This window comes from Bombina bombina, chromosome 10, assembly GCF_027579735.1.
Source record: "Bombina bombina isolate aBomBom1 chromosome 10, aBomBom1.pri, whole genome shotgun sequence".
Classification (NCBI taxonomy): domain Eukaryota; kingdom Metazoa; phylum Chordata; class Amphibia; order Anura; family Bombinatoridae; genus Bombina; species Bombina bombina.
Genome location: NC_069508.1, coordinates 195,858,606 through 195,885,685, shown reverse-complemented (window position 1 = coordinate 195,885,685; position 27,080 = coordinate 195,858,606). Strand labels below are relative to the sequence as shown.

The following is a 27,080-nucleotide window of genomic DNA, read 5'->3' as shown; positions in this document are numbered from 1 at the left end:
GAACATCTCATTCAGGATGTGGTAAATTATCTAAATGCCTTGTTCCATGTCCCTGTAATTTTTTCTATAGTTACGTTGAGTGCATAATGTAATAAAACAGATTAATAGACCCTAAATAGGTCTTTTTAAACTGTAAAAAAAATATCCCACCTTTTTCTCATTACTGAAGTTCATTTATGGGGCAAAAAATATGGTTGACTTTTGCAAAGAATTTAGAATCAGATTATGGTATTTTTTGTAAAGAGCGGTTTTATGTTTTTTTTATTAGTTATTTAGACTAATCTAAATTTGAATCTATTTTAAGGGTTGCTAAACGGACATTAAGCATCTCTTGCATGTGTGTAAAATTGTACTTTAGGTTGTACAGTTAGGTTAAAAAGCAAATTATATAACCTGCAGATGATGCAAAAGCTGGTTTGGGAACCTTGTAGCATTTTGGGAAAAAATACGGCTAGATTTAGAGTTCTGCGGCCAAAGGGGTGCGTTAGCTATGCATGCTTTTTTTCGCCCGCACCTTTTAAATACTGCTGGTAGTTAGAGTTCACAGAAGGGCTGCGTTAGGTCCCAAAAAGGGAGCGTATAGCATATTTACCGCCACTGCAACTCTAAATACCAGCAGTGCTTAGGGACGCGGCCAGCTTCAAAAACGTGCTCGTGCACGATTCCCCCATAGGAAACAATGGGGCCGTTTGAGCTGAAAAAAACCCAAACACCTGCAAAAAAGCAGCGTTCAGCTCCTAACGCAGCCCCATTGTTTCCTATGGGGAAACACTTCCTATGTCTGCACCTAACATGTACCCCGAGTCTAAACACCCCTAACCTTACACTTATTAACCCCTAATCTGCCGCCCCCGCTATCGCTGACACCTGCATTTTTTTTTAACCCCTAATCTGCCACTCTGTACACCGCTGCAACCTACGTTATCCCTATGAACCCCTAATCTGCTGCCCCTAACACCACCGACCCCTATATTATATTTATTAACCCCTAATCTGCCCCCCACAACGTCGCCGCCAGCTACCTACAATAATTAACCCCTAATCTGCCGACCGGACTTCACTGCTACTATAATAAATGTATTAACCCCTAAAGCTAAGTCTAAACCTAACACTAACACCCCCCTAAGTTAAATATAATTTAAATCTAATGAAATAAATTAACTCTTATTAAATAAATTATTCCTATTTAAAGCTAAATACTTACCTGTAAAATAAATCCTAATATAGCTACAATATAAATTATAATTATATTGTAGCTATTTTAGGATTAATATTTATTTTAACCAGGTACAATAGCTATTAAATAGTTAATAACTATTTAATAGCTACCTAGTTAAAATAATTACAAAATTACCTGTAAAATAAATCCTAACCTAAGTTACAAATAAACCTAACACTATACTATCAATAAATTACTTAAATAAAATACCTACAATTATCTACAATTAAACCTAAAACTACACTATCAATAAATTAATTAAATACAATACCTACAAATAAATACAATTAAATAAACTAACTAAAGTACAAAAAATAAAAAAGAACTAAGTTACAAAAAATAAAAAAATATTTACAAACATTAGAAAAATATTACAACAATTTTAAACTAATTACACCTACTCTAAGCCCCCTAATAAAATAACAAAGCCCCCCAAAAGAAAAAAATGCCCTACCCTATTCTAAAATTAAAATAGAAAAGCTCTTTTACCTTACCAGCCCTTAAAAGGGCCCTTTGCGGGGCATGCCCCAAAGAATTCAGCTCTTTTGCCTGTAAAAGAAACCCATACAATACCCCCCCCCCACATTACAACCCACTACCCACATACCCCTAATCTAATCCAAACCCCCCTTAAATAAACCTAACACTAAGCCCCTGAAGATCTCCCTACCTTGTCTTCACCACACCGGTTCCCGATCTGTCCAGAAGAGCCTCCGAAATCTTCATCCAAGCCCAAGCAGGGGCTGAAGAGTGACATCCATCCTCCGGCTGAAGCCTGGATCCAAGCGGCGGCTAAAGAATTCCATCTTCGGGCAGAAGTCTTCATCCTATCCGGACAGAAGAGTCGATCCGGACCGGCAAAAATCTTCATCCAAGCCGCATCTTCTATGTTCTTCCATCCGATGACGACCGGCTCCATCTTGAAGACATCCAGCGCGGATCCATCCTCTTCTTCCGACGACTAGACGACGAATGAAGGTTCCTTTAAGGGATGTCATCCAAGATGGCGTCCCTCGAATTCCGATTGGCTGATAGGATTCTATCAGCCAATCGGAATTAAGGTAGGAAAATTCTGATTGGCTGATAGAATCAGCCAATCAGATTCAAGTTCAATCCGATTGGCTGATCACGATCAGCCAATCAGATTGAGCATGCATTCTATTGGCTGTTCCGATCAGATGGAAGAACATAGAAGATGCGGCTTGGATGAAGATGTTTGCCGGTCCGGATCGATTCTTCTGCCCGGATAGGATGAAGACTTCTGCCCGAAGATGGAATTCTTTAGCCGCCGCTTGGATCCAGACTTCAGCCGGAGGATGGACGTCACTCTTCAGCCCCCGCTTGGGCTTGGATGAAGATTTTGGAGGCTCTTCTGGACAGATCGGGACCCGGTGTGGTGAAGACAAGGTAGGGAGATCTTCAGGGGCTTAGTGTTAGGTTTATTTAAGGGGGGTTTGGGTTAGATTAGGGGTATGTGGGTGGTGGGTTGTAATGTTGGAGGGGGTATTGTATGTTTTTTTTTACAGGCAAAAGAGCTGAATTCTTTGGGGCATGCCCCGCAAAGGGCCCTTTTAAGGGCTGGTAAGGTAAAAGAGCTTTTCTATTTTAATTTTAGAATAGGGTAGGGCATTTTTTTATTTTGGGGGGCTTTGTTATTTTATTAGGGGGCTTAGAGTAGGTGTAATTAGTTTAAAATTGTTGTAATTTTTTTCTAATGTTTGTAAATATTTTTTTATTTTTTGCAACTTAGTTCTTTTTTATTTTTTGTACTTTAGTTAGTTTATTTAATTGTATTTATTTGTAGGTATTGTATTTAATTAATTTATTGATAGTGTAGTGTTGGGTTTAATTGTAGATAATTGTAGGTATTTTATTTAAGTAATTTATTGAGAGTGTAGTGTTAGGTTTATTTGTAACTTAGTTTAGGATTTATTTTACAGATAATTTTGTAATTATTTTAACTTGGTAGCTATTAAATAGTTCTTAACTATTTAATAGCTATTGTACCTGGTTAAAATAAATACAAAGTTGCCTGTAAAATAAATATTAATCCTAAAATAGCTACAATATAATTATAATTTATATTGTAGCTATATTAGGGTTTATTTTACAGGTAAGTATTTAGCTTTAATTAGGAATAATTTATTTAATAAGAGTTAATTTATTTAGTTAGATTTAAATTATATATTTAGGGGGGTGTTAGGGTTAGGGTTAGAATTAGCTTTAGGGTTTAAAAACTTTATTAGAGTAGCGGTGAGGTCTGGTCGGCAGATTAGGGGTTAATACTTGAAGTTAGGTGTCGGCGATGTTAGGGAGGGAAGATTAGAGGTTAATACTATTTATTATAGGGTTAATAACTTTATTATAGTAGCGGTGAGGTCCGGTCGGCAGATTAGGGGTTAATAATTTAGGTAGGTGGCAGCGATGTTGGGGGGGCAGATTTGGGGTTAATAAATATAATATAGGGGTCGGTGGTGTTAGTGGCAGCAGATTAGGGGTACATAGGGATAACATAGGTTGCGGCGGTGTGCGGTCGGCAGATTAGGGGTTAAAAAAATTATTAGAGTGGCAGCGATGTGGGGGGGCCTTGGTTTAGGGGTACATAGGTAGTTTATGGGTGTTAGTGTACTTTAGAGCACAGTAGTTAAGAGCTTTATAAACCGGTGTTAGCCCAGAAAGCTCTTAATTACTGACTTTTTTCTGCGGCTGGAGTTTTGTTGTTAGAGTTCTAACGCTCACTTCAGCCACGACTCTAAATACCGGCGTTAGGAAGATCCCATTGAAAAGATAGGATACGCAATTGACGTAAGGGGATCTGCGGTATGGAAAAGTCGCGGCTGGAAAGTGAGCGTTAGACCCTTTCCTGACTGACTCTAAATACCAGCGGTAGCCCAAAACCAGCGTTAGGAGCCTCTAACGCTGGTTTTGATGGCTAACGCCAAACTCTAAATCTAGCCGATAGGCTGCTGATTTTGCTTTTTAGTATCGGGAGCGTAGGACACAGCACAATTTTTGCACAAAATACAAACATTGCTTAATATCTTTTTAAAGTAAACAATCCTTGTTTTCTGACTAACTGACCCATTAAAATGTATTTATTTTCTTATTTATTTATCCTGGTGTACAAAATTCTCAGTTTTTATTCTAATATATGAGGCCAAATTAGGGGTGTAGTTTAGCATACGCAGAATAAGCTTGTCAGTACAGCAACAGGATTTGTGGGAGTCAAAACATTTTGAGGGGTAAATGTATAGCAGGACACTTCCCTAACCAAATGGTTTATTTATTAATTTTACTACAAAAAGATGATCCCCAGTTGTCAAGTGGAGTTACAAAAAGTAAAGTACTCATATCACCTTGAAACATCTTTTGCAACATACTATCATTATTTATTTTGCCCCTTTTTTATGTGATTTAGCTCTAACAAATTTGTCATTGTCAGAGCTGGAAATTAACCCTGCTATATATCTTTTCCTATTTAGTCTTAGTACATAACAAATGCCAAATAACTCAATAATGCAAATAATGGCAGTGTTTCTTTATTGAAAAAATTGTAGCTAATAATTTTGTTAATTTGTTTTTAAAAAACAGTTTAGACTTGGCTGGTATGTTATTCTACACCAATATATAAGAGAGGTTGTATAACTACAAGGTGTTTACTGTCCCTTTAAATTTTTATGATTTCTTCTGTGATAAGTGCTTCTAAGCATTCTGAAGCCCAATTCCTCTCAGAGTACAGTGTTTTTCAGAGGGATGTGAAGAGAGTATCGCCTGTTTGATTTTATGGTTTTCCTCACGGGAAATCTTTTCAAGGGTTCTCTGTTATCGGTCATAGGGATTCATCTCCTACCTCCCTTTTCAGATTGACGATATACTTTTATATACCATTACCTCTGCTGATAGCTTTCAGTATTGGTTTGGCTATCTGCTATATGTGGATGGGTGTCTTTCGGTTAGTATGTATCATTATTTTAAGACACTCTCAGCTATGGTTTGGCGCTTTATGTATTGATATAAAGTTTTAAATATATGTATTTTAATTATATTTGCCATGAGTCAGGTCTATGTGTATTTCCCTTTGCAGTCCAGCAGTTTCGTTATGGGAATCATGTTTAGGAAGTTTGTCTTACCTGGGGTATAGTCTTTTTTTCAATTTGACTTGTTTTTCTTGGAAAACAGTTCTATCAACGCTAAGTGTATCTGTTGTAAGCTAGTGGAGATTATATATCCAGCTGTAGTATATAACAGTTGTCATGATAAGCTTTTGAATGCAGAAAAGGTTTGCATTAGTGCTAGTACAGTATCTGTTGTTCCTTCAACATCTAAAGTACATGATATCCCTGTTGATATGAAAAATGATATTGCTGATGCGCTACAAAAGGCTATGGCTGCTATACCGCCTTCAAATAAACTTAAAAGGTCTTTTAAAACTTCTCATAATACTGATGAAATTTGTAATGACCAGCAACATACTGATATATCCTCCTCTGATGAGGTTCTCTCTGACTCAGAAGATCCTACTTCAGACATTGACACTGATAAATCATCTTATCTTTTTAAGATTGACTATATTCGTTCTTTGTTAAAAGAAGTCTTAATAACTTTGGATATTGAGGAGTCTGGTCCTCTTGATAATAAATCCAGTAAACGTTTAAATTCTGTTTATAAACTTCCTGTGGTTTTTCCTCCTGAGGTTTTTCCTGTTCCTGATGCTATTTCTCATGTGATTGCTAAGGAATGGTCTAAGCCTGGTGGTGCTTTTGTTCCTTCTTCAAGGTTTAAAAAGTTGTATCCTTTGCCAGTGGCTAAATTAGAGTTTTGGGAAAAAGTCCCTAAGGTTGATGGGGCTATTTCTACTCTTGCTAAACATACTACTATTCCTATGGAAGATAGTACTTCTTTTAAGGATCCTTTAGATAGAAAGATTGAATCTTATCTAAGGAGAGATTATTTGTATTCTGGCTATATGCTCAGACCTGCCATTTCTTTGGCTGATGTTGCAGCTGCATCAACTCTTAGGTTAGATAGCTTAGCACAACAGGAAAAAGACTCTGATTTGCATAGCATTGTTCGTTTGCTTCTACATGCTAATCATTTTATCTGTGATACTATTTTTGATATCATCAAGATTAATGTTAAATCTATGTCTTTGACTATTTTAGCTAGCAGAGCTTTATGGCTAAAATCATGGAATGCTGACATGGTATCTAAATCTAGGTTATTATCTCTATCATTCCAGGGTAATAATTTGTTTGGTTCCCAGTTGGATTCTATTATTTCCACTATTACTGGAGGAAGGGAGTTTTTTTGCCTCAAGATAAAAAGTCTAAAGGCAAATCTAAAGCTTCTAATCGGTTTTGTTCCTTTCGTCAGAATAGAGAACAGAAAACCACTCCTTCCCCTAAAGACTCTGGATCCAATTGGAAGCCATCCTCGAGTTGGAATAAATCCAAGCCTTACAAGAAACCAAAGCCAGCCCCCAAGACTGCATGAAGGCGCGGCCCTCAATCCAATTCTGCTGGTGGGGGCAGATTAAAATGATTTAAAGATGTTTGGACAGGTTCCATTCAGAATAATTGGATTCAGAATATTGTCTCTCAGGGCTATCAAATTGGTTTCAGAATAAGACCTCCTGTGAGAAGATTTTTTCGCTCTCACATTCCAACAAATCCTGTGAAAGCTCAGGCTTTTCTGAAGTGTGTTTCAGATCTAGAGCTTTCAGGAGTAATTGTACCAGTTCCAATTCTGGAACAGGGTCTGGGTTTTTATTAAAATCTGTTCATTGTCCTGAAGAAGGAAAATTATTTCAGATCACTTCTGAATCTGACATTTTTGAATCATTTTGTAAGGGTTCCAAATTTCAAGACGGTGACTATAAGGACTATTCTGGCTTTTGTTCAGCAAGGTCATTACATGTTCTCAATAGACTTACAGGATACGTATCTTCATATTCTGATTCATCCAGACCACTATCGGTTTCTGAGATTCTCTTTTCTAGACAAGCATTACCAATTTGTTGCTCTTCCATTTGGCCTAGCAACAGCTCCAAGAATCTTTTTGAAGGTTCTCGGTGCCCTTCTATCTGTAATCAGAGAGCAGGGTATTGCAGTGTTTCCTTATTTGGACGATATCTTGGTACTGGCTCACTCTTTTCATTTAGCAGAATCTCACATGAATCAACTTGTGTTGTTTCTTCAAAGACATGGTTGGAGGATCAATTTGCCAAAGAATTCCTTGATTCCTCAGACAAGGGTCACATTTTTAGGTTTCCAGATAGATTCAGTATCCATTCAACTTTCTCTGTCCTGGTGGTTAGACCATCATTGGATTATTCAAGGGGTCTCTTTTGTTCATCCTGCCTGGACTGTGATTTCAACAGATGCAAGTCTCTAAGGTTGGGAAGCTGTCTGGGGGTCTCTGATAGCACAAGGAGTTTGTAATCCTCAAGAGGCAAGGTTACCAATCAATATTTTAGAACTCCATGCTATTTTCAGGGTTCTTCAGGCTTGGCCTCTATTAAAGAGAGAATCATTCATTCGTTTTCAGACAGACAATATCAGACAGGACAATAGTCCCAAGAATATTCTTGAAAGATCTTTACATTCTTTGGATGTTGTAAGAGCTTTGAAATATTATGTCAAAGCTACTAAAGATTTCAGGAAGACTTCTAGTCTGTTGTTTTTTTCTGGTCCTAGGAAAGGTCAGAAAGCATCTGCCATTTCTTTGGCATCTTGGTTAAAGCTTTTGATTCACAAGGCTTATTTGGATGCGGGACAGTCTCCGCCTCAGAGAACTAAAGTTCATTCTACTAGATCAGTCGCCACTTCTTGGACTTTTAAGAATGAAACTTGCAAAGCAGCAACTTGTTTTTTTTTTGCATACATTTACTACATTTTACCAGTTTGATGTATTTGCTTCTTCTGAAGCAGTCTTTGGTAGAAAAGTTCTTCAGGCAACTGTCTCAGTTTGATTCTTCTGCGTATGATTTAAGTTTTTTTCTTGAATTTTATAAGAAAGACTTATTTTTGTGGATTTAATTTTTTTCAGTGGAAATAGCTGTTTTTATTTTATCCCTCCCTTTCTAGTGACTCTTCAGTGGTCTCCCACATCTTGGGTATTTCTATCCCATACGTCACTAGCTCATGGACTCTTGCCAATTACATGAAAGAAAACATAATGTATGTAAAAACTTACCTGATAAATTAATTTCTTTCATATTGGCAGGAGTCCATGAGGCCCGCCCTTTTAATGGTGGTTATGGTTTTTGTATAAAAAGCACCATTATATTTCCAGTTCCTCTTTTTGTATTATTTTTTACTCACCCCACTACTTGGCTATTCGTTAAAACTGAATTGTGGGTGTGCTGAGGGGTGTATTTATAGGCATGTTGAGGTTTGGGAAACTTTGCCCCTCCTGGTAGGATTGTATATCCCATACGTCACTAGCTCATGGACTCTTGCCAATATGAAAGAAATGAATTTATCAGGTAAGTTCTTACATAAATTATGTTTTAAACACTCTGTCACACAGTTTCTCTCACATATATTCTCACTTTGTCACACACATCCTATTTCTCACTCTCTCATATTATCACTAACGCACACAAACTCTCTTACACACAATTGTTTTGCAGTTACTATGGAGGTGGCACATTTATTACTGTAGCATCCCTACTTCTTAAAGGCAGTAACAGCCATAACTTTACAAGGTAGTTTTTTTACACATCCTATGATACAGCAGGACAAGGAGAATGATAAATAAGAAAAGTAAGATTAAGTAAATATGATACCCTCTGCCATCTCCACTGTGCAGCCATTGATAGGGTACAAGCTAAGGTTGCTAAAAAAAAACTAAGACATTAAAGTGTAGAACCCACCTCTACTATAGACAAACTTTTAACCATCATCTTTTTCAGACAAGGCATATTTATACTGACCAGATTAGGGGATTCCATCTGCATGTAACATTATAGATACTTTGTTTTCTGTTATTTATCACCCTATCATTTGGGAATATTGACGTTGGAAGTGCAGTGTTACTGGGAGTAAACTGCAACAGCCTCTACAATGACTTTGTTATTTGAAAATTGTTGTGTGGGGCAGTATTAGAAAAAGTAGAAACATAATATGAGAAAATCATAATTTAAAATTGTTCCAGCAACATATAAATGTAAACACGTTTTATAAATTGTAGCTTATGCTGTATAAAGATTGATATACATACTATTCTCTTAATATACCAAATATTTTCTGTTGACCACTTAACTTCTTATAAAGTGTGCACAAATGCTGAGTGTTTGCTTTACCCTTATACCACCCATTCCTGACTGACTTGTTTATCATTCAGCCAGAGTGGAGTAGGTGTACAATAAATTAAAGTTTATTTGAAATATTACAGGGAATTATTTTGTTTTATTATTATTATTATTATTATACTTTATTTATAAAGCATAAACATATTCCGCAGCGCTGTCCATGGGTACAATTCATTTAAATAAACCAATGATATAAAACTTGTAAGAGACCGGACAAAAATATTACAAAAACATACAGGAGGAATTGAGCGTCCTATTCCCATGGGAAATTACAATCTAGAAGGTTGAGAAACACAAGGTGAGGTCTGCAAGATTGAGAAATATGTTAATGCAGAGTTAGATGAGGGAAATGTTAAGTAAGTGAAATTAATTTATTACTGATTTGGGTGGCCAGGAGTGGAATTCCCAAAAGTAATGGCTCATGGACTCTCACCACCTTTATGAAAGAAAAAACCACAACAGCAACAATCTCATTGTATATTAAAGCCAGGAAACAATAATAGCATGACACTTCATAAGCCAAAAGTCTCCCCATGAAAAGTCAAAGCTTTTATGAAATTAAAATGAGTCTTAATGTGGTTCTAAGCACAAACACATAGACATGTTTTACTAGAAGTGCACAAACGTGTAGTCATATTCTGCACTGAATTTATCATATCAAGCATGTATATAAATTGATAAATGATGTTTGGAAATTTCTTTCAAAACTCCTTATAAATTTATCTAGAAACATGCGCTAAACTGAAAATCAAAAATTGTACAATACTGTACATTAGAAAAAGCACAATTTCTTCCCAGTCAAGCAAAGATATTGTTTGGAGAGTGAAGCTTTAACATGTATGGAATATTTTCCTTAAAGGTGATTACATTAAATACCACTATAATAGCTTGTTTGCAATAAACATGGTGCTCCCAGACTGGCATGAAAAGGCACAGTAGAAAGCAATCCTACATCATCCTATAGCCCTAATATGCCAGTATTTCCATTTACTTGGTACCTAATTTCTTATCTCCTTCATCTTTAGAGCAATCTAAATATCAAAATTATAATTAACTGTAAAAATAATAATAATTTCTAAAGTAAGTGTGTGTGCATGTTCGTTAGAGGAAAGTCGTACACATTATTCAGTCATTGTGCTTTGGATTTCAAACATAACTTGCCAAAAGGAAGGAGACATAGTTTTGAATCTGAAACTTCAAAAAGTTTGGAGTTGCAAGGTGTTGAAAGCTGAACTGAACAATAATTTTGGCATAAGTGCCCATTATTCTTTATCAAGTTAACTAAAACTGTAATTTCCGTACCTCATATCCTTGATTGTGGCTCGCTTAAGAGGGTCTACTTGAAGCATGTGCATTAACAGCTTAGCGACGGAGCGGTTCAGGTACTCTGGGATGTAAAATACTCCGCCTCTAATTTTTTTGAATAAAGTTGGGACATGCTCATCATCAAATGGAAGCGTTCCGCAGAGGAGAGCATATAGTATAACGCCACAGCTCCAGATGTCCACCTCAGGGCCTGCATACAACCTAGACAAAGAGGAGAATTGCTGTATGAGTCATATTTCTCTTATAGTCGTACAAATTCATCATCTGTCGCCCATAATTATAATCTTCAAAGGTTTAGATAACTACAGTGACATTTCCATGGAGATTCAGATTGTATTGTGTCATCTTTCATCTACTCTGCTTTCTTTAAAAGAAACAAGCAAAAGATCCTCATTGCCCAAAAGAAGCTGGTTTTTGAACCAGGAATTTTGTCTAAATACGCAGAATTGCTACTTTGAGTCTTAAAGGAACACTAAAGTCAAAATTAAACTTTCATGAGTCATATAGTATGCCCTTTTAAGAGAAATTTACTTCCAGTATCAAATTGTGCACATTATTTTTTTATGCACACTTTATGAGACACCAGCTACTGCTGAGCATGCACACAAGTTAATGGTACAGATTTATAAGTGCTTGTCCAGTACTTAATGGTCCTTTACGTTCTTAATTTGAGAGCAGGAATCCCTTTTTCATAACAAGACAGGTTCCTTCATAAATAGGGCTCATTTCTAAAAGATAATCATGTTTCTTTTTAAAATTACAAATAATATATATTGCAATAATTTCTATTAGGTATAACTCATTGCTAAGGGCTTGTTTTATCACAACAAGAAAAATACTATTATATGATATCCCTTTAATCAGATCTATGAGACATTTTGTGAATAGGTCTAACTGGATCAAGCTAAACTTAGAGTCATCTCTATTCTTAGAGAATGTGACCAAATTGTTCTTTAGTAAGACGGACCTATGTTTGTTTCAAAACTTTGAATTTATAAATTCACTTGAATTAGTGGGTGCCAAGATTTACCACTATAGGTACCTATAAGTAAAGCTGGTGCAAGGATTTTCCCAGGTGAATATAACATTTCCTGCCTCCAGGCAAACTATATCTTATTCTTACTGTATAATGATCATGTGTCAGTTCCCTCATTTCAGGAATGAATTACATGTATATATATTCCATCCACTCATGCACCCCACACCTATGGTCATGAGGTTACAGGGTTTTTTTCTACATACTGCCTCTCTATCATCTCTAACTTCTCCAGTGTCACCAATATCGCCAGTGCTAAAGTTCACTAGAGTTCATGCACTCCTCCATGGTATCGGTGACACAGGATTTGGAGACACAGGATTTGGAGACAATGAAATGACTACAGACCTTAGTGATCTGGAAAAGTTGTCAAGGAATATTCTTCTCTGAGTGCTGCTGCACCCTCAGGCAATTGCCTGGCTTGCCTTAACTGTAGCATTGGTCCTTATTATAAGCTGATCTTCAGAGATGACTGCTGCAATTTTGCCTGGGCCACATTATCCTGATTGTAAAAATAATGCTGGGGAGAAAACTTGTTAACTATTGAATGGCATAGAGAGCTGCAATGTATTGCTCTAATATATATATATAAAACCCCATCCAGGCATTGTTGAGGTAGGGTATGTGTGCAAACTCTCTTTAACACTTGATACCAAAGAGGGCAATAACCTTTCTGCCATCCAAAGTGTTAACCTTATCCTCAACCACAATATTGGCACTCAACTATCTCAAGATGAGTGACAAGAAATATTGATGGCTGGCAATGTTTTCCAACCAAGATGTATGCACTAAAGATATTGAAGTTACATAAGAATACTGACAGGTTGTGTATCTTTAGGAGCTGGATAAGTTGAACCTTGATGATATGGATGTGTTGGATAGTACATGATAACCAAAAACGTAAATAAAAATCCCATCTTCAGCGGTGAAAGCAATAAAAAGGGACTGAACCTCACATTCCCTAAAATCTGTAAACTGCTCATCAGAGATACTAAAAGGGGCTCTATGGAAGGCAGCATCTGGAGTTGCTAAAACCCCTCATGATGTAAACTGTTTAAACGGACATTGTACACTACATTTTGTTTGCATAAATGTTTTGTAGATGATCCATTTATATAGCCCATCTGGGAGTGTTTTTGTAACAATGTATAGTTTTGTATAGTTTTGTAACAATGTATAGTTAAATAATATTGTGCTGATTTTCAGACTCCTAACCAAGCCCCAAAGGTTTAGATGTATACTGATGTCTACAGATTCAAGCTTGCTCCTGTTTGTTCAATTCATATGCAGGGAAGAGGGGAGAATGTCTGCTCATCCTTCTATCCCAGTCCCTTTAACTGGATGACCCAGCCTAACCTCATCAGCAGAGCTATACTTGGAGCTTCTAATATTATATTCAGTTATATGAAAATTGGTGTATACTGTCCCTTTAACGTGCATTGACTCTAGTGACAGTTAATCTCAGATTTAATGACAATCTCACAAGAGTGACAATTGTGAGATAGGTATGCGAGTCATCCAAAGGTTTAAATGAAGATACTGACAGCTGCAGGACACACTATAAAGGAACTTGGTGGCCCTGTCTTACTCATTTTACTAAAGTCCTAAGGGAATGTGTTACAAATGGTTTCAGATATTATGGGCTAGATTACAAGTGGAGCACTAAATTATTGCTCTCCTGCAAATTGGAAAATTTGCCAGTTTGAGGGAGTGCAATAATTAACCAGCCATTACAAGTGGCTGGTTACTGCTACCACAACTTGCAGTATTTTGGGGTTAAAGTTGGCGGGAATGGGGTGTTAGAATAAAAAAACGGCACTGAAAATATACACATATTAACACATAAATATATATATGTATAACAGCATATGTATTTGATTGCTGCACTACTTACCTCCTTCGCTGGCGCTGAAGTTCTGATGCCGTCTCTGACAGCATCAGAACAAAGCTCCTATAGGAGCCTATGGAAGCGCACTTTCATGAGTGCAATACTTTCTTGTGTTCACATTGTGGGTAACTTGTAATACCAGCGCACTGGTATTACAAAATGGAGCACTAAAATCACTTCCACGAAAGTGATATATAGCACTCCACTTGTAATCTAGCACTATGTGTTTGTGTGTGTGTGTGTATATATATATATATATATATATATATATATATATATATATATATATATATATATATATATATATATATATATATATAAAATATGTGTGTGTGAGAATGTGCTATAGAAAAAAAAAAGTTTTACAATGATTTGAAAGCTTTAGCAGAATGGGTGAAATTATGTTCTACATTATAAGTATGTGCATATGTGTGCAAGTGTATGAGTGTGTACGTGTGTCTGTGAGTATGTGCATGCGTGACTATGTGTCTGTATGTGAGTTATATGTTTCTGTTCTGTGGCAAATATACAAAATTAATGTTCTATAGAAAGCAACAAAACTTTGAAGTTATTTGAACCATTTGGCAGAGAAGGGGTTAAAAATGTTCTACATCATTCCCGAGCCTTTGAGAAATGTTGCTAAGAGAGGACTTACCTTCCCGATATGACTTCAGGTGCAGCGTAATTTGGAGAGCCACAACTGGTTCGCAGGAATTCTCCGTCTGACATCATGTTAGACAATCCTATGGAGAATATTACAAATTATGTATTGCAGACACTTGAAAAATTGATGTTTACTTTAGCCTGCAGCTGCATGAATAATTAAAGAATCAAAATATATTTGTAGCTACATCAGGTTGCATTTTGCTAAGGACACGTAAAAACGCAGATTTTAGTAGGCATGTGCATTCGGATCGCTTGTGTTGATGGGGCTCTTCCATGTACTAACTAATGCCTGGGATAAGCATAAGGCTATCCTACATACTAACTTATGCCTGGGATAAGCATAAGGCTATCCTACGTACTAACTAATGCCTGGGATAAGCATAAGGCTATCCTACATACTAACTTATGCCTGGGATAAGCATAAGGCTATCCTATGAACTAGCTAAGTTTATACGTTTAGGCAATATCGAGCAGACTAGCTGGGCCTATGGCTCTTTTCTGCCATCAATATCTACGTACTAATGCATGGGAGAAACATAAGGCTATCCTACGTACTAACTAAGCATAAGGCAATCCTACATACTAACTAATGCCTGGGGTAAGCATAAGGCTATCCTACGTACTAACTAATGGCTGGGACAAGCATAAGGCTATCCTACGTCCTAACTAATGCCTGGGACAAGCATAAGACTATCCTACCTACTAACTAATGCCTGGGATAAGCATAAGGCTATCCTAAATACTAACTAATGCCCGGGATAAGCATAAAGCTATCCTAGGTACTAATGAATGCCTGGGATAACCATAAGGCTATGCTATCCTACATACTAACTAATGCCCGGGATAAGTATAAGGCAATCCTAGGTACTAATGAATGCCTGGGATAAGCATAAGGCTATCCTACGACCTAACAAATGGCTTGGACAAGCATAAGGCTATCCTACGTCCTAACTAATGCCTGGGACAAACATAAGACTATCCTACATACTAACTAATGCCTGGGATAAGCATAAGGCTATCCTAAATACTAACTAATGCCCTGGATAAGCATAAAGCTATCCTAGGTACTAATGAATGCCTGGGATAACCATAAGGCTATCCTACGCCCTAACAAATGGCTGGGACAAGCATAAGGCTATCCTACATCCTATCTAATGCCTGGGACAAGCATAAGACTATCCTACATACTAACTTATGCCTGGGATAAGCATAAGGCTATCCTAAATACTAACTAATGCCCGGGATAAGCATAAAGCTATCCTAGGTACTAATGAATGCCTGGGATAAGCATAAGGCTATGCTATCCTACATACTAACTAATGCCCAGGATAAGTATAAGGCAATACTAGGTACTAATGAATGCCTGGGATAAGCATAAGGCTATCCTACGTACTAGCTAATGCCTGGGACAAGCATAAGGCTATCCTACATACTAACTAATGCCCGGGATAAGCATAAGGCTATCCTAGGTACTAATGAATGCCTGGGATAAGCATAAGGCTATGCTATCCTACATACTAACTAATGCCCGGGATAAGTTTAAGGCAATCCTAGGTACTAATGAATGCATGGGATAAGCATAAGGCTATCCTACATACTAATTAATGCCTGGGATAAGCAATAAGGCTCTTCCATGTACTAACTAATGCCTGGGATAAGCATAAGGCTATCCTACATACTAACTTATGCCTGGGATAAGCATAAGGCTATCCTATGAACTAGCTAAGTTTATACGTTTAGGCAATATCGAGCAGACTAGCTGGGCCTATGGCTCTTTTCTGCCATCAATATCTACGTACTAATGCATGGGACAAGCATAAGGCTATACTACGTACTAACTAAGCATAAGGCAATCCTACATACTAACTAATGCCTGGGGTAAGCATAAGGCTATCCTACGTACTAACTAATGCCTGGGATAAGCATAAGGCTATCCTACGTACTAACTAATGCCTGGGACAAGCATATGGCTATCCTACATACTAGCTAATGTCTGGGACAAGCATAAGGCTATCCTACATACTAACTAATGCCTGGGATAAGCATAAGGCTATCTTACATACTAATGCCTGGGAAAAGCATAAGGATATCCTACATACTAATTAATGCATGGGATAAGCATAATGCTATCCTACATACTAGCTAATGCCTGGGACAAGCATAAGGCTATCCTACATACTAACTAATGCCTGGGATAAGCATAAGGCTATCTTACATACTAATGCCTGGGATAAGCATAAGGATATCCTACATACTAATTAATGCATGGGATAAGCATAATGCTATCCTATGTACCAACAAATGTCTGGGACAAGCATAAGACTATCGTACATACTAGCTAATGCCTGGGACAAGCATAAGGCTGATGATCCTGCACTTTATATTAAAATCTCAAGGTGTTTACTGACCCTTCGAACATTTATGGAGAAATTATATTCTGGGTTTAATTACATAGATATTCAGGTCACAACAAAACATATATATATATAAAATATAATGTGACCTCAGACATGATTTAATTAGTGATTAAACATATATATATATATATATATATATATATATATATATATATATATATATATATATATATATAAATATAAAATATAATGTGACCTCATACATGATTTAATTAGTGATTAAATATATATATATGTGTGTATATATATATATATATATATATAATATAATATAATATAATATAATGTGACCTCATACATGATTTAATTAGTGATTAAATATATATATATATATATATATATATATGTGTGTATATATATATAATATAATATAATATAATGTGACCTCAGACATGATTTAATTAGTGATTAAACATATATATGTGTGTATATATAATATAATATAATGTGACCTCAGACATGATTTGATTAGTGATTAAACACATATATATATATATATAAAAATATAAAATATAATGTGACCTCAGAAATGATTTAATTAGTGATTAAACATATATATGTGTGTATATATAATATAATATAATATAATGTGACCTCATACATGATTTGATTAGTGATTAAACATATATATATATATATATATATATATATATATATATATATATATATATATATAAATATAAAATATAATGTGACCTCAGACATGATTTAATTAGTGATTAAACATATATATATATATATATATAAATATAAAATATAATGTGACCTCATACATGATTTGATTAGTGATTAAACATATATATGTGTATATATAATATAATATAATGTGACCTCATACATGATTTGATTAGTGATTAAACATATATATGTGTGTATATATAATATAATATAATGTGACCTCATACATGATTTGATTAGTGATTAAACATATATATGTGTGTATATATAATATAATATAATATAATATGACCTCAGACATGATTTGATTAGTGATTAAACATATATATGTGTGTATATATATATATATATAATATAATATAATGTGACCTCAGACATGATTTGATTAGTGATTAAACATATATATATATATATATATATATATATATATATATATATATATATATATATATATATATAAATATAAAATATAATGTGACCTCATACATGATTTGATTAGTGATTAAACATATATATGTGTGTATATATAATATAATATAATGTGACCTCAGACATGATTTGATTAGTGATTAAACATAGATGCAGAATGAAACAGGTTGTAACAATAGTTTACAAGTTACAATAAACCACTTACAGAATCACTGCAGCACATTTTACTGACAACCTTCAGCAAATGACCTGTTTGCTGGCTACATTCCTAGAGGGCTTGAGAAGTCACATACCAAAGTCAGCTATCTTGGCATTCATATTGGCATCCAGCAGCACATTCTCGGGTTTCAGATCTCGATGGACCACCATATGCCTGTGACAATAATCAACAGCAGACAGAATCTGTTGGAAGAGGCGCCTCGCTTCAGATTCCTCAACCTGCAACATAAAACGCATCCACAGAACTGAAGAAACCCAAATATAGCAACAACAAGCGTATCCCAGGAATAAGTGAACGTTAAATTGCAACTTTATTGACAAATTGTACATCATACAATGTAAAACATTTGAAAACGATAACACCACTAACATTAAAAAAGGTTTAGTAAAGTCAGAACTAAACTTCATGCTGCGGATAGCACATACAATTTTAAACAACTTACCATTTACTTAAATTATCTAATTTGCTTCATTCCCTTGGTATCCTTTGTTGAAAATCATACCTAGGTAGGCTCATGTGCAGCAATGTATTACTGGGAGATATTTACATTTATAGCTACATTAATTGCAATGTTTTCTTATAGGGACTTTCTAGTGTCAAAAATTATATGTTGTAATTTGTTAGAAGATGTCATCTCTGCACTGCTTGCTGTGGAACTATATGGGGCCGATTTATCAAAGCGTCAATCTCTGTGCATTTGCTGGCGTCAATACTCTCGCCAGACATCGCTAGATATTGCTGCCGCAAATCTACATACAACGCTTTTATTTATTAATAACTCTGTCAAAAACACGTGCGTCAAGTACAGAGCGATCAACATCAGACTGTTAATAAATAAGAGTCATCGATCTTGTTTGTATTTTGTTTTTTCTAACTTAATTTATACAATTTCATTACTGTCCATGAACAAGCACATTTCTCTAAAGCTAATTTTTTATTTTCATCTGTTAATGTCCAAGAAATAACTAGATTTATACCTGAACAAACAATATCTCATAGTAGGAAGAAGAACACTGAAAATAGAATGACAGTAAAGAGGAGATTTTAATTTCTGCTGTATCAGATTCATGACAGTTTAATGTTAGGTGGGCTATCCCTTTGAGCTATCAGCTTAAAGGGACAATAAAGTCATAATTAGACATTCATGATTTAGACAGAGCATACAATTTTAAATAACTTTCTAATTTACTTCTATTATTTAATTTGCTTCCGTCTCATGTTATCCTTTGCTTAAAGGTTTATATAGGTAAGCTCAGGAGCAGCAAATAACCTAGGTTCTAGCTGCTGATTGGTGGCTGCATATATATATATATATGTATACCGATTGTCACTGGCTCACTTATCTGTTCAGTTAGAAACCAGTAGTGCATTGCTGCTCCTTCAAAAATGATATCAAGAGAATGAAACAAATTTGATAATAGACATAAACTGAAAAGTTGTTTAATATTGTATGTTCTACCTAAATCATGAAAGAAAATGTTGGGGTTTCATGTCCCTTTAAGATTATATTGAAACAAACATCATTCGATTTTTAAAATCATTGTCTAAAATATTACACTGTGTGTCCTAATGTCATCATCAATCTTTAACTTTAATGCTAATTTCACATATACATACTTTCAAAGTAACAAATGGCACTTACAATTTCTGATGAGTTATCAATGACACAAGTATAGAGCAATTTGATGCATTAGTGATAGTATAAAATGTATATTTCAATCAGATTAGCTGATGTCATAAATCATGTGATAATATCCCAATCAAAAGTGGTGGAAAACGTAACTAGTTTGTGGGTTATTTATGAGTGTGCGTCAAATTTGGTGCGAAGTGGATAGTGGGACTTGTATTACATGTGTTAAACATAGTGCAAATAGATTTATCCAAAAAAGGAAGTTAGCACCAAATTTGAAGCAATAATATTATCCCCTTGCTTTGTAATGAGAGACAAAGATGTAACATAATCCATAAGTACTTTTATTATGTAATATGCTTCATTCTCTTGCAGCATGGAACATAACCTTTCTGTGTTTTCAGACTCCCATTGATTTCTATGGTATTCGCGGCCTCAAGGGTGGCAGTTTGAACGATAGGTACGCTGCGGCGGAATAGACGCAAGCAAACCTGTTAAATGTTTAATAAATTGGGAAGAGGGTCAAATAGAGTTAAATGTGAATTCAAAACATCTGGAATAACGCAAGCATCGATCTGCGTCGGATTGATATCGCGGGAGTGTATGTTACGTCACATATTTCAACTTTTAACGATCTAGACACTTTCGGCTAGATTATGAGTTTTTGTCGGTAAGGCTTGCGGTGCTAATGCGCAGTATATGCTCACCGCTCACCTACAAACAACGCTGGTATCACAGGTTTTTTTAAACCCGGCGTTAGCCTTAAAAAAGTGAGCGGAGAGCAAAATATAGCTCCACATCTCACTGTAATACCAGCGCTGCTTACGGTAGCGATGAGCTGGCTAAACATGCTCGTGCACGATTTCCCCATAGGAATCAATGGGGCTGATTCGGCTGAAAAAAAGTTTAACACCTGCAAAAAAGCAGCGTTCAGCTCCTAACGCAGCCCCATTGATTCCTATGGGGAAATACTTTTTATGTCTACACCTAACATCCTAACATGAACCCAGAGTCTAAACACCCTTAATCTTACACTTATTAACCCCTTATCTGCCGCCCCCGACATCGCCGCAACCTACATTATATTATTAACCCCTAATCTGCCGCTCCGGACACCGCCGCCACCTACATTATACTTATGAACCCCTAATCTGTCGCCCCAACATCGCCGACACCTACATTATAGTTATTAACCCCTAATCTGCCGCCCCCAATGTCGCTGCCACTATAATAAAGTTATTAACCCCTAAACCTAAGTCTAACCCTAACCCCCCCTAATTTAAATATAATTTAAATAAATCTAAATAAAAATAATATTATTAAATAAATTATTCCTATTTAAAACTAAATACTTACCTATAAAATAAACCATAAGATAGCTACAATATAACTAATAGTTACAAGTATTTAGTTTTAAATAGGAATAATTTATTTAATTGTAGTAATTTTATTTCGATTTATTTAAATAATATTTAAGTTAGGGGGGTGTTAGGGTTAGGATTAGACTTAGATTTTGGAGTTAATAAATTTAATATAGTGGCGGCGACGTTGGGGTCGGAAGATTAGGGGTTAATAAATGTAGGTAGGTGTTGGCGATGTTAGGGACGGCAGATTAGGGGTTAATAATACTTAAGAAGTGTTTACGAGGCAGGAGTGCAGCGGTTTAGTGGTTAATAAATTTATTGAAGTGGCGGCGATGTCCGGTTAGGCAGAATAGGGGTTAAAAATGTTAATATAGTGTTTGCGATGTGGGGGGGGGGCTCGGTTTAGGGGTTAATAGGTAGTTTATGGGTGTTAGTGTACTTTTTAGCACTTTAGTTAAGAGTTTTAGGTTACGGCGTTAGCCCATAAAACTCTTAACTACTGACTTTTAAATGCGGTATCAGTCTTTACAGGAGAGGCTGTACCGCTCACTTTTTCCAAGACTCGTAATACCGGCGTTAGGCAAATCCCATTGAAAAGATAGGATACGCAATTTATGTAAGTGGATTTGCGGTAAGCTCGAGTCGGGGAAAAAAAGTGAGCGGTTCACCTGTACCTGCCAGACTCTTAATACCAGCGGGCGTTAAAAAGCAGCGTTGGGACCTCTCAACGCTGCTTTTTAAGGCTAATGCAAGACTCGTAATCTAGGCGTTTGTTAATTATGGCGGATCAGCTTTGCATCTAATTTGACATGAGATTCCAGCGTATTATCAGCTGAAGTTTTGAAAAATTGACCCCTATGTTTTTAACCCTTGCAAAGGTGTTAGACTCAAGTCTTGCTCAAGAGCTGCAGAGAACTGCTGGTTCAAAAGAGGAAACAGCCATTGAACCAAGGCAGCAGTTAGATGACCCCACCAATCACAGGCCATGTGGAGTTTGGGAACTGTGGTGATTTACCTATGTTTTTAACTGCTTTGTAGCATAAATCCATGGTGAGTAGTGCAAAAATTACACACAAATAAATTTGAGCACTTTGCACTACAGTGTCATTTTATGGAAACATTGAAATCAGTAACCTTTGTTTAATTACTGTATTTATGACTGAGGGCATATTTTATTTATTACAATTAGAGTATGTACCTTAAGTAAAGAAAAGGCTTTTTCTTACATAAAAAAACCTATTGAATATTTTAAATAGGTGCACATACAGGTACACAGACAAGATAGATAGATAGATAAATAGATAGATAGATATATAGAGTTATTATTAGATTAATCATTTTTATATTTATTTATGTTCCAGTAATTACCTTCTAGGATGAAAATAACACATGGGAATGATATACTTTAAACATAATGATACCCCTGTTGCATTGCTTCCTATACATACCTACAATAATGACAGTGCACATAATTTAGTTGTCAAATGATATTCCTACAATTCTCGGAGCAGCACAACACATGATACATCACTGTACTGAGAGACAGCTATAAGTTTAACCACTTCACTACCAGGAATTTCAGAGAGAAACTTGCCCAAGTTAGCCGAGAAATTTTACTATTTTTGCAATTACTCTGTTTAAAAAGAATTAGAGCTTTTGATTTACCTATGAAAACTATAAATGAAGACAACCCAATGTATTTATTTAGACCCACTTTGGTATATTTGCTGCCTTTATTTGGCCACCAGGTGCGATCATATAAAGAAATGGTTAATTTCAACGAGAAACCCAGTTTGTGTAAAAAGTTATTCACACATAATTACTGCAGTCCTATGACAATGGTTGAAAAAGCTTCTCTGGAATCCCCTTTGTTCAGAAATAGCAGACATTGCTTTTTGCCAATTAGAAAACCTCTTGCAGATGCGCAGCTTCCTTGAAATTCCTGCCAGTGAAAGGGTTAATCAGTAAGCTTGTAAAGGTTTATTTTTTATGCAGAGTAGAGATTACCCTCAAACCTGACACCTCACATGCTTTTATTCCTCCCAAACTGCGGTTTCTTCCCTTACTCCCCACTGGTCACCACCATCTTAGGTACTGGCAGACAGTTTGCCAGTATGCAGTTTAGGGCTTTTTTTTTTATTATTTATTTCTGAAGTGTAGTGATCCCTCCTCAACCCTCCCACCTCCCTGATCCACCACCCCCCAGTACTGGCAGAGACCTGACGTAAGCAACTATTGCTTGATAACAAGTCACATGAACATAATAAGGAAATAAATTATTTAAAATTTAAATTTTAGAGGGATATGAAACACAATTTTTTCTTTCATGATTCATTTAGAGCATGCAGTTTTAAGCAACTTTCTTATTAAATTGTATTATCAATTTTTCTTCGTTCTCTTGGCATCTTTAATTGAAAAGCAGTAGTGTAATTTTAGGACCAGGTCTATTTTTGGTTCAGAACCCTGGGTAGCGCTTGCTGATTGGTGGCTACATTTACGATCATAAAGTATCTTGAGTCTCCCAGTGTCCACAGGAAACAGGTGGCATTTGACAGGTACGAAAATAGAGATTACTGAGTGCCAGCAATAGTATGATTTATCTGTACACTTTTATTATTATCGCTGAGTGTAGTAGTTACATTATAGATCCTTAGTAGAAAATGACAGTAATCCCTGAGTGTGTCAGCTACAGTATAGATCCTCAATAGAAGCTTACAGTAATTTTGAGTGTGCCAGCTCCTGTATGCCTTCTAAATGCCAGTCTATAGTAATCCCTGAGTGTGCCAGCTACTGTGTGCCTTCTAAATGCCAGTCTATAGTAATCCCTGAGTGTGCCAGCTACTGTGTGCCTTCTAAATGCCAGTCTATTGTAATCCCTGAGTGTGCCAGCTACTGTGTGCCTTCTAAATGCCAGTCTATTGTAATCCCTGAGTGTGCCAGCTACTGTGTGCCTTCTAAATGCCAGTCTATAGTAATCCCTGAGTGTGCCAGCTACTGTGTGCCTTCTAAATGCCAGTCTATTGTAATCCCTGAGTGTGCCAGCTACTGTGTGCCTTCTAAATGCCAGTATATAGTAATCCCTGAGTGTGCCAGCTACTGTGTGCCTTCTAAATGCCAGTCTATAGTAATCCCTGAGTGTGCCAGCTACTGTGTGCCTTCTAAATGCCAGTCTATAGTAATCCCTGAGTGTGCCAGCTACTGTGTGCCTTCTAAATGACTGTCTATAGTAATCCCTGAGTGTGCCAGCTACTGTTTGCCTTCTAAATGCCAGTATATAGTAATCCCTGAGTGTGCCGCTCCTGTGTGCCTTCTAAATGCCAGTCTATTGTAATCCCTGAGTGTGCCAGCTACTGTGTGCCTTCTAAATGCCAGTCTATTGTAATCCCTGAGTGTGCCAGCTACTGTGTGCCTTCTAAATGCCAGTCTATAGTAATGCCTGAGTGTGCCAGCTACTGTGTGCCTTCTAAATACCAGTCTATAGTAATGCCTGAGTGTGCCAGCTACTGTTTGCCTACTAAATGCCAGTCTATTGTAATCCCTGAGTGTGCCGCTCCTGTGTGCCTTCTAAATGCCAGTCTATTGTAATCCCTGAGTGTGCCGCTCCTGTGTGCTTTCTAAATGCCAGTATATAGTAATCCCTGAGTGTGCCGCTCCTGTGTGCCTTCTAAATGCCAGTCTATTGTAATCCCTGAGTGTGCCAGCTACTGTTTGCCTTCTAAATGCCAGTCTATAGTAATCCCTGAGTGTGCCAGCTACTGTTTGCCTTCTAAATGCCAGTCTATTGTAATCCCTGAGTGTGCCAGCTACTGTGTGCCTTCTAAATGACTGTCTATAGTAATCCCTGAGTGTACCGGCTCCTGTATGCCTTCCAGTGGCGTATTTAGGTTTTGTGCTGCCCTAGGCACTTAAAATTCTGCTGCCCCCACCACCTACCCCCCCTAAGTTTTAGGCTGTTTTTCGGCCATAATATTTTTTGGTCATGGTGTAATTTGAATATATATATATATATATATATATACACACAACCCCTCTCCCTCACACACACACAGCCCCTCTCCCACACACAGCCACTCTCCTTCACACACAGCCACTCTCCTTCACAGCATAGATTAGAATTGCAATTACTTAAAGACGGTGTTATTAACGCAGCATCAATAAATTATTGGTTTATCATTAATATGTGCATTTTCAAGATTGTAAATTTATGTTGACAATAAAGAAAAGTTTAATACATTTATGAAACATTTTGTGGCTCTTGTGGAATTTCTGAACTTGATAATAATGTGTTTGAAATACACATGAACAATAGATATGTATATTCAATTCAACAGTGGTTTCAGTGAGGGCGGGGACTGGACTCTTTCCCTGCCAGCTCTCTCCATGGTACGTTCCTCATTACTGGATGGATCTCTAAACTTTTATTAAATCTTTCAGAGTGTTCGTGGCCAAACGGTGTTAATGTCATCTGTAACAGCTGCTTCGGCACCGCTCGGCCCTGCACACTCTGAAAGATTTTATAAAAGTTTTAAGAAACAGTAATGAGGAATGTTGTACCATATAGAGAGCAGGCAGGCAAGGAGGCCAGGTGAGTCAACAGTTTGTCAAGTACCGGTCGGAGGTCCGCACTGCCACTGCACATTGTAATCTGTCACAGTCACGCATCCAGCCGACTTCAGTACCCGGCCCATTTACATCAATGACTGCTACCAGCAATGAGCAAAGTGTTTAAGACCTGTCACTGTCAGGCTGTCAGCGCATTCTCAGACACTTGATAGCGCTCACTGCAGACTCTGAGTCATTTTCCTCTCTGTTCTTCTGCTCACAGCCCTGCGGTAAAAACATCAGAAAGGGCTGTGAGCAGAAGAACAGAGAGGAAATGCCTGAGAGTCTGCAGTGAGCTGCGCTATCAAGTGTCTGAGAATGGGCTGACAGCCTGACAGTGACACTAGTAGTGTAACACAGTTAAATACACCCCTCCCCTGATGGAGCCTTTCCTCGCATGATCACTAGTAAAAAGGGACTCCCGTTCCCCATCTCTCTGGTGTTGCACTGCCGCCAGCCTGATATTCCTGTGACTACTCAATCTCACCTCCGTTGCGGCCGTGAACGCCCGCTCAAAGTTAAAAAAAATGGTTTTTTTCAAAGCAGCGTGTCACTGTGGTGTGGACAAGTGCCACCCGCCCGCCCTCCAAAGTGTAACACAGTTAAACACACCCCTCCCCTGATGGAGCCTTTCCTCGCATGATAGCTAGTAAAAAGGGCCTCCAACCTTGGCATACCTTACTTTCCCGTTCCCCATCTCTCTGGTGTTGAACTGCCGCCGGCCTGATATTCCTGTGACTACTACTCAGTCTCACCTCCGTTGCCGCCGTGAACGCCCGCTCAAAGTTAAAAAAACTTGCAGCGTGTCACTGTGGTGTGGACAAGTGCCGCCCCCAAAATCCGTCGCTCTAGGTACCGGCCTTGTTGGCCTCCCCGTTAACACGCCCCTGATGCCTTCTAAATGCCAGTCTATTGTAATCCCTGAGTGTACCGGCTCCTGTATGCCTTCTAAATGCCAGTCTATTGTAATCCCTGAGTGTGCCAGCTACTGTTTGCCTTCTAAATGCCAGTCTATAGTAATCCCTGTGTGTGCCAGCTCCTGTGTGCCTTCTAAATGCCAGTCTATAGTAATCCCCGAGTGTGCCAGCTACTGTTTGCCTTCTAAATGCCAGTATATAGTAATCCTCGAGTGTGCCGGCTCCTGTGTGCCTTCTAAATGCCAGTCTATTGTAATCCCTGAGTGTGCCAGCTCCTGGGTGCCTTCTAAATGCCATTCTATAGAAATCCCTGAGTGTACCGGCTCCTGTGTGCCTTCTAAATGCCCTTCTATAGAAATCCCTGAGAGTACCGG

General features: G+C 37.1%; 1 protein-coding gene across 2 annotated transcripts in view; it reads right to left on the bottom strand.

Moving 5' to 3' along the window:
- PRKAA2 (protein kinase AMP-activated catalytic subunit alpha 2) overlaps window positions 1-27,080 on the bottom strand; it is a 75,811-nt gene that overhangs the window by 22,378 nt on the left and 26,353 nt on the right. For both annotated transcript variants that reach the window (XM_053693619.1, XM_053693620.1), the window contains 3 exons: window positions 18,267-18,411; window positions 14,439-14,526; window positions 10,836-11,060 (listed from right to left, as the gene is read on the bottom strand). In XM_053693619.1, the coding sequence (XP_053549594.1) occupies window positions 10,836-11,060; window positions 14,439-14,526; window positions 18,267-18,411 (458 nt within the window). The remainder of the gene's footprint in view (window positions 1-10,835; window positions 11,061-14,438; window positions 14,527-18,266; window positions 18,412-27,080) is intronic.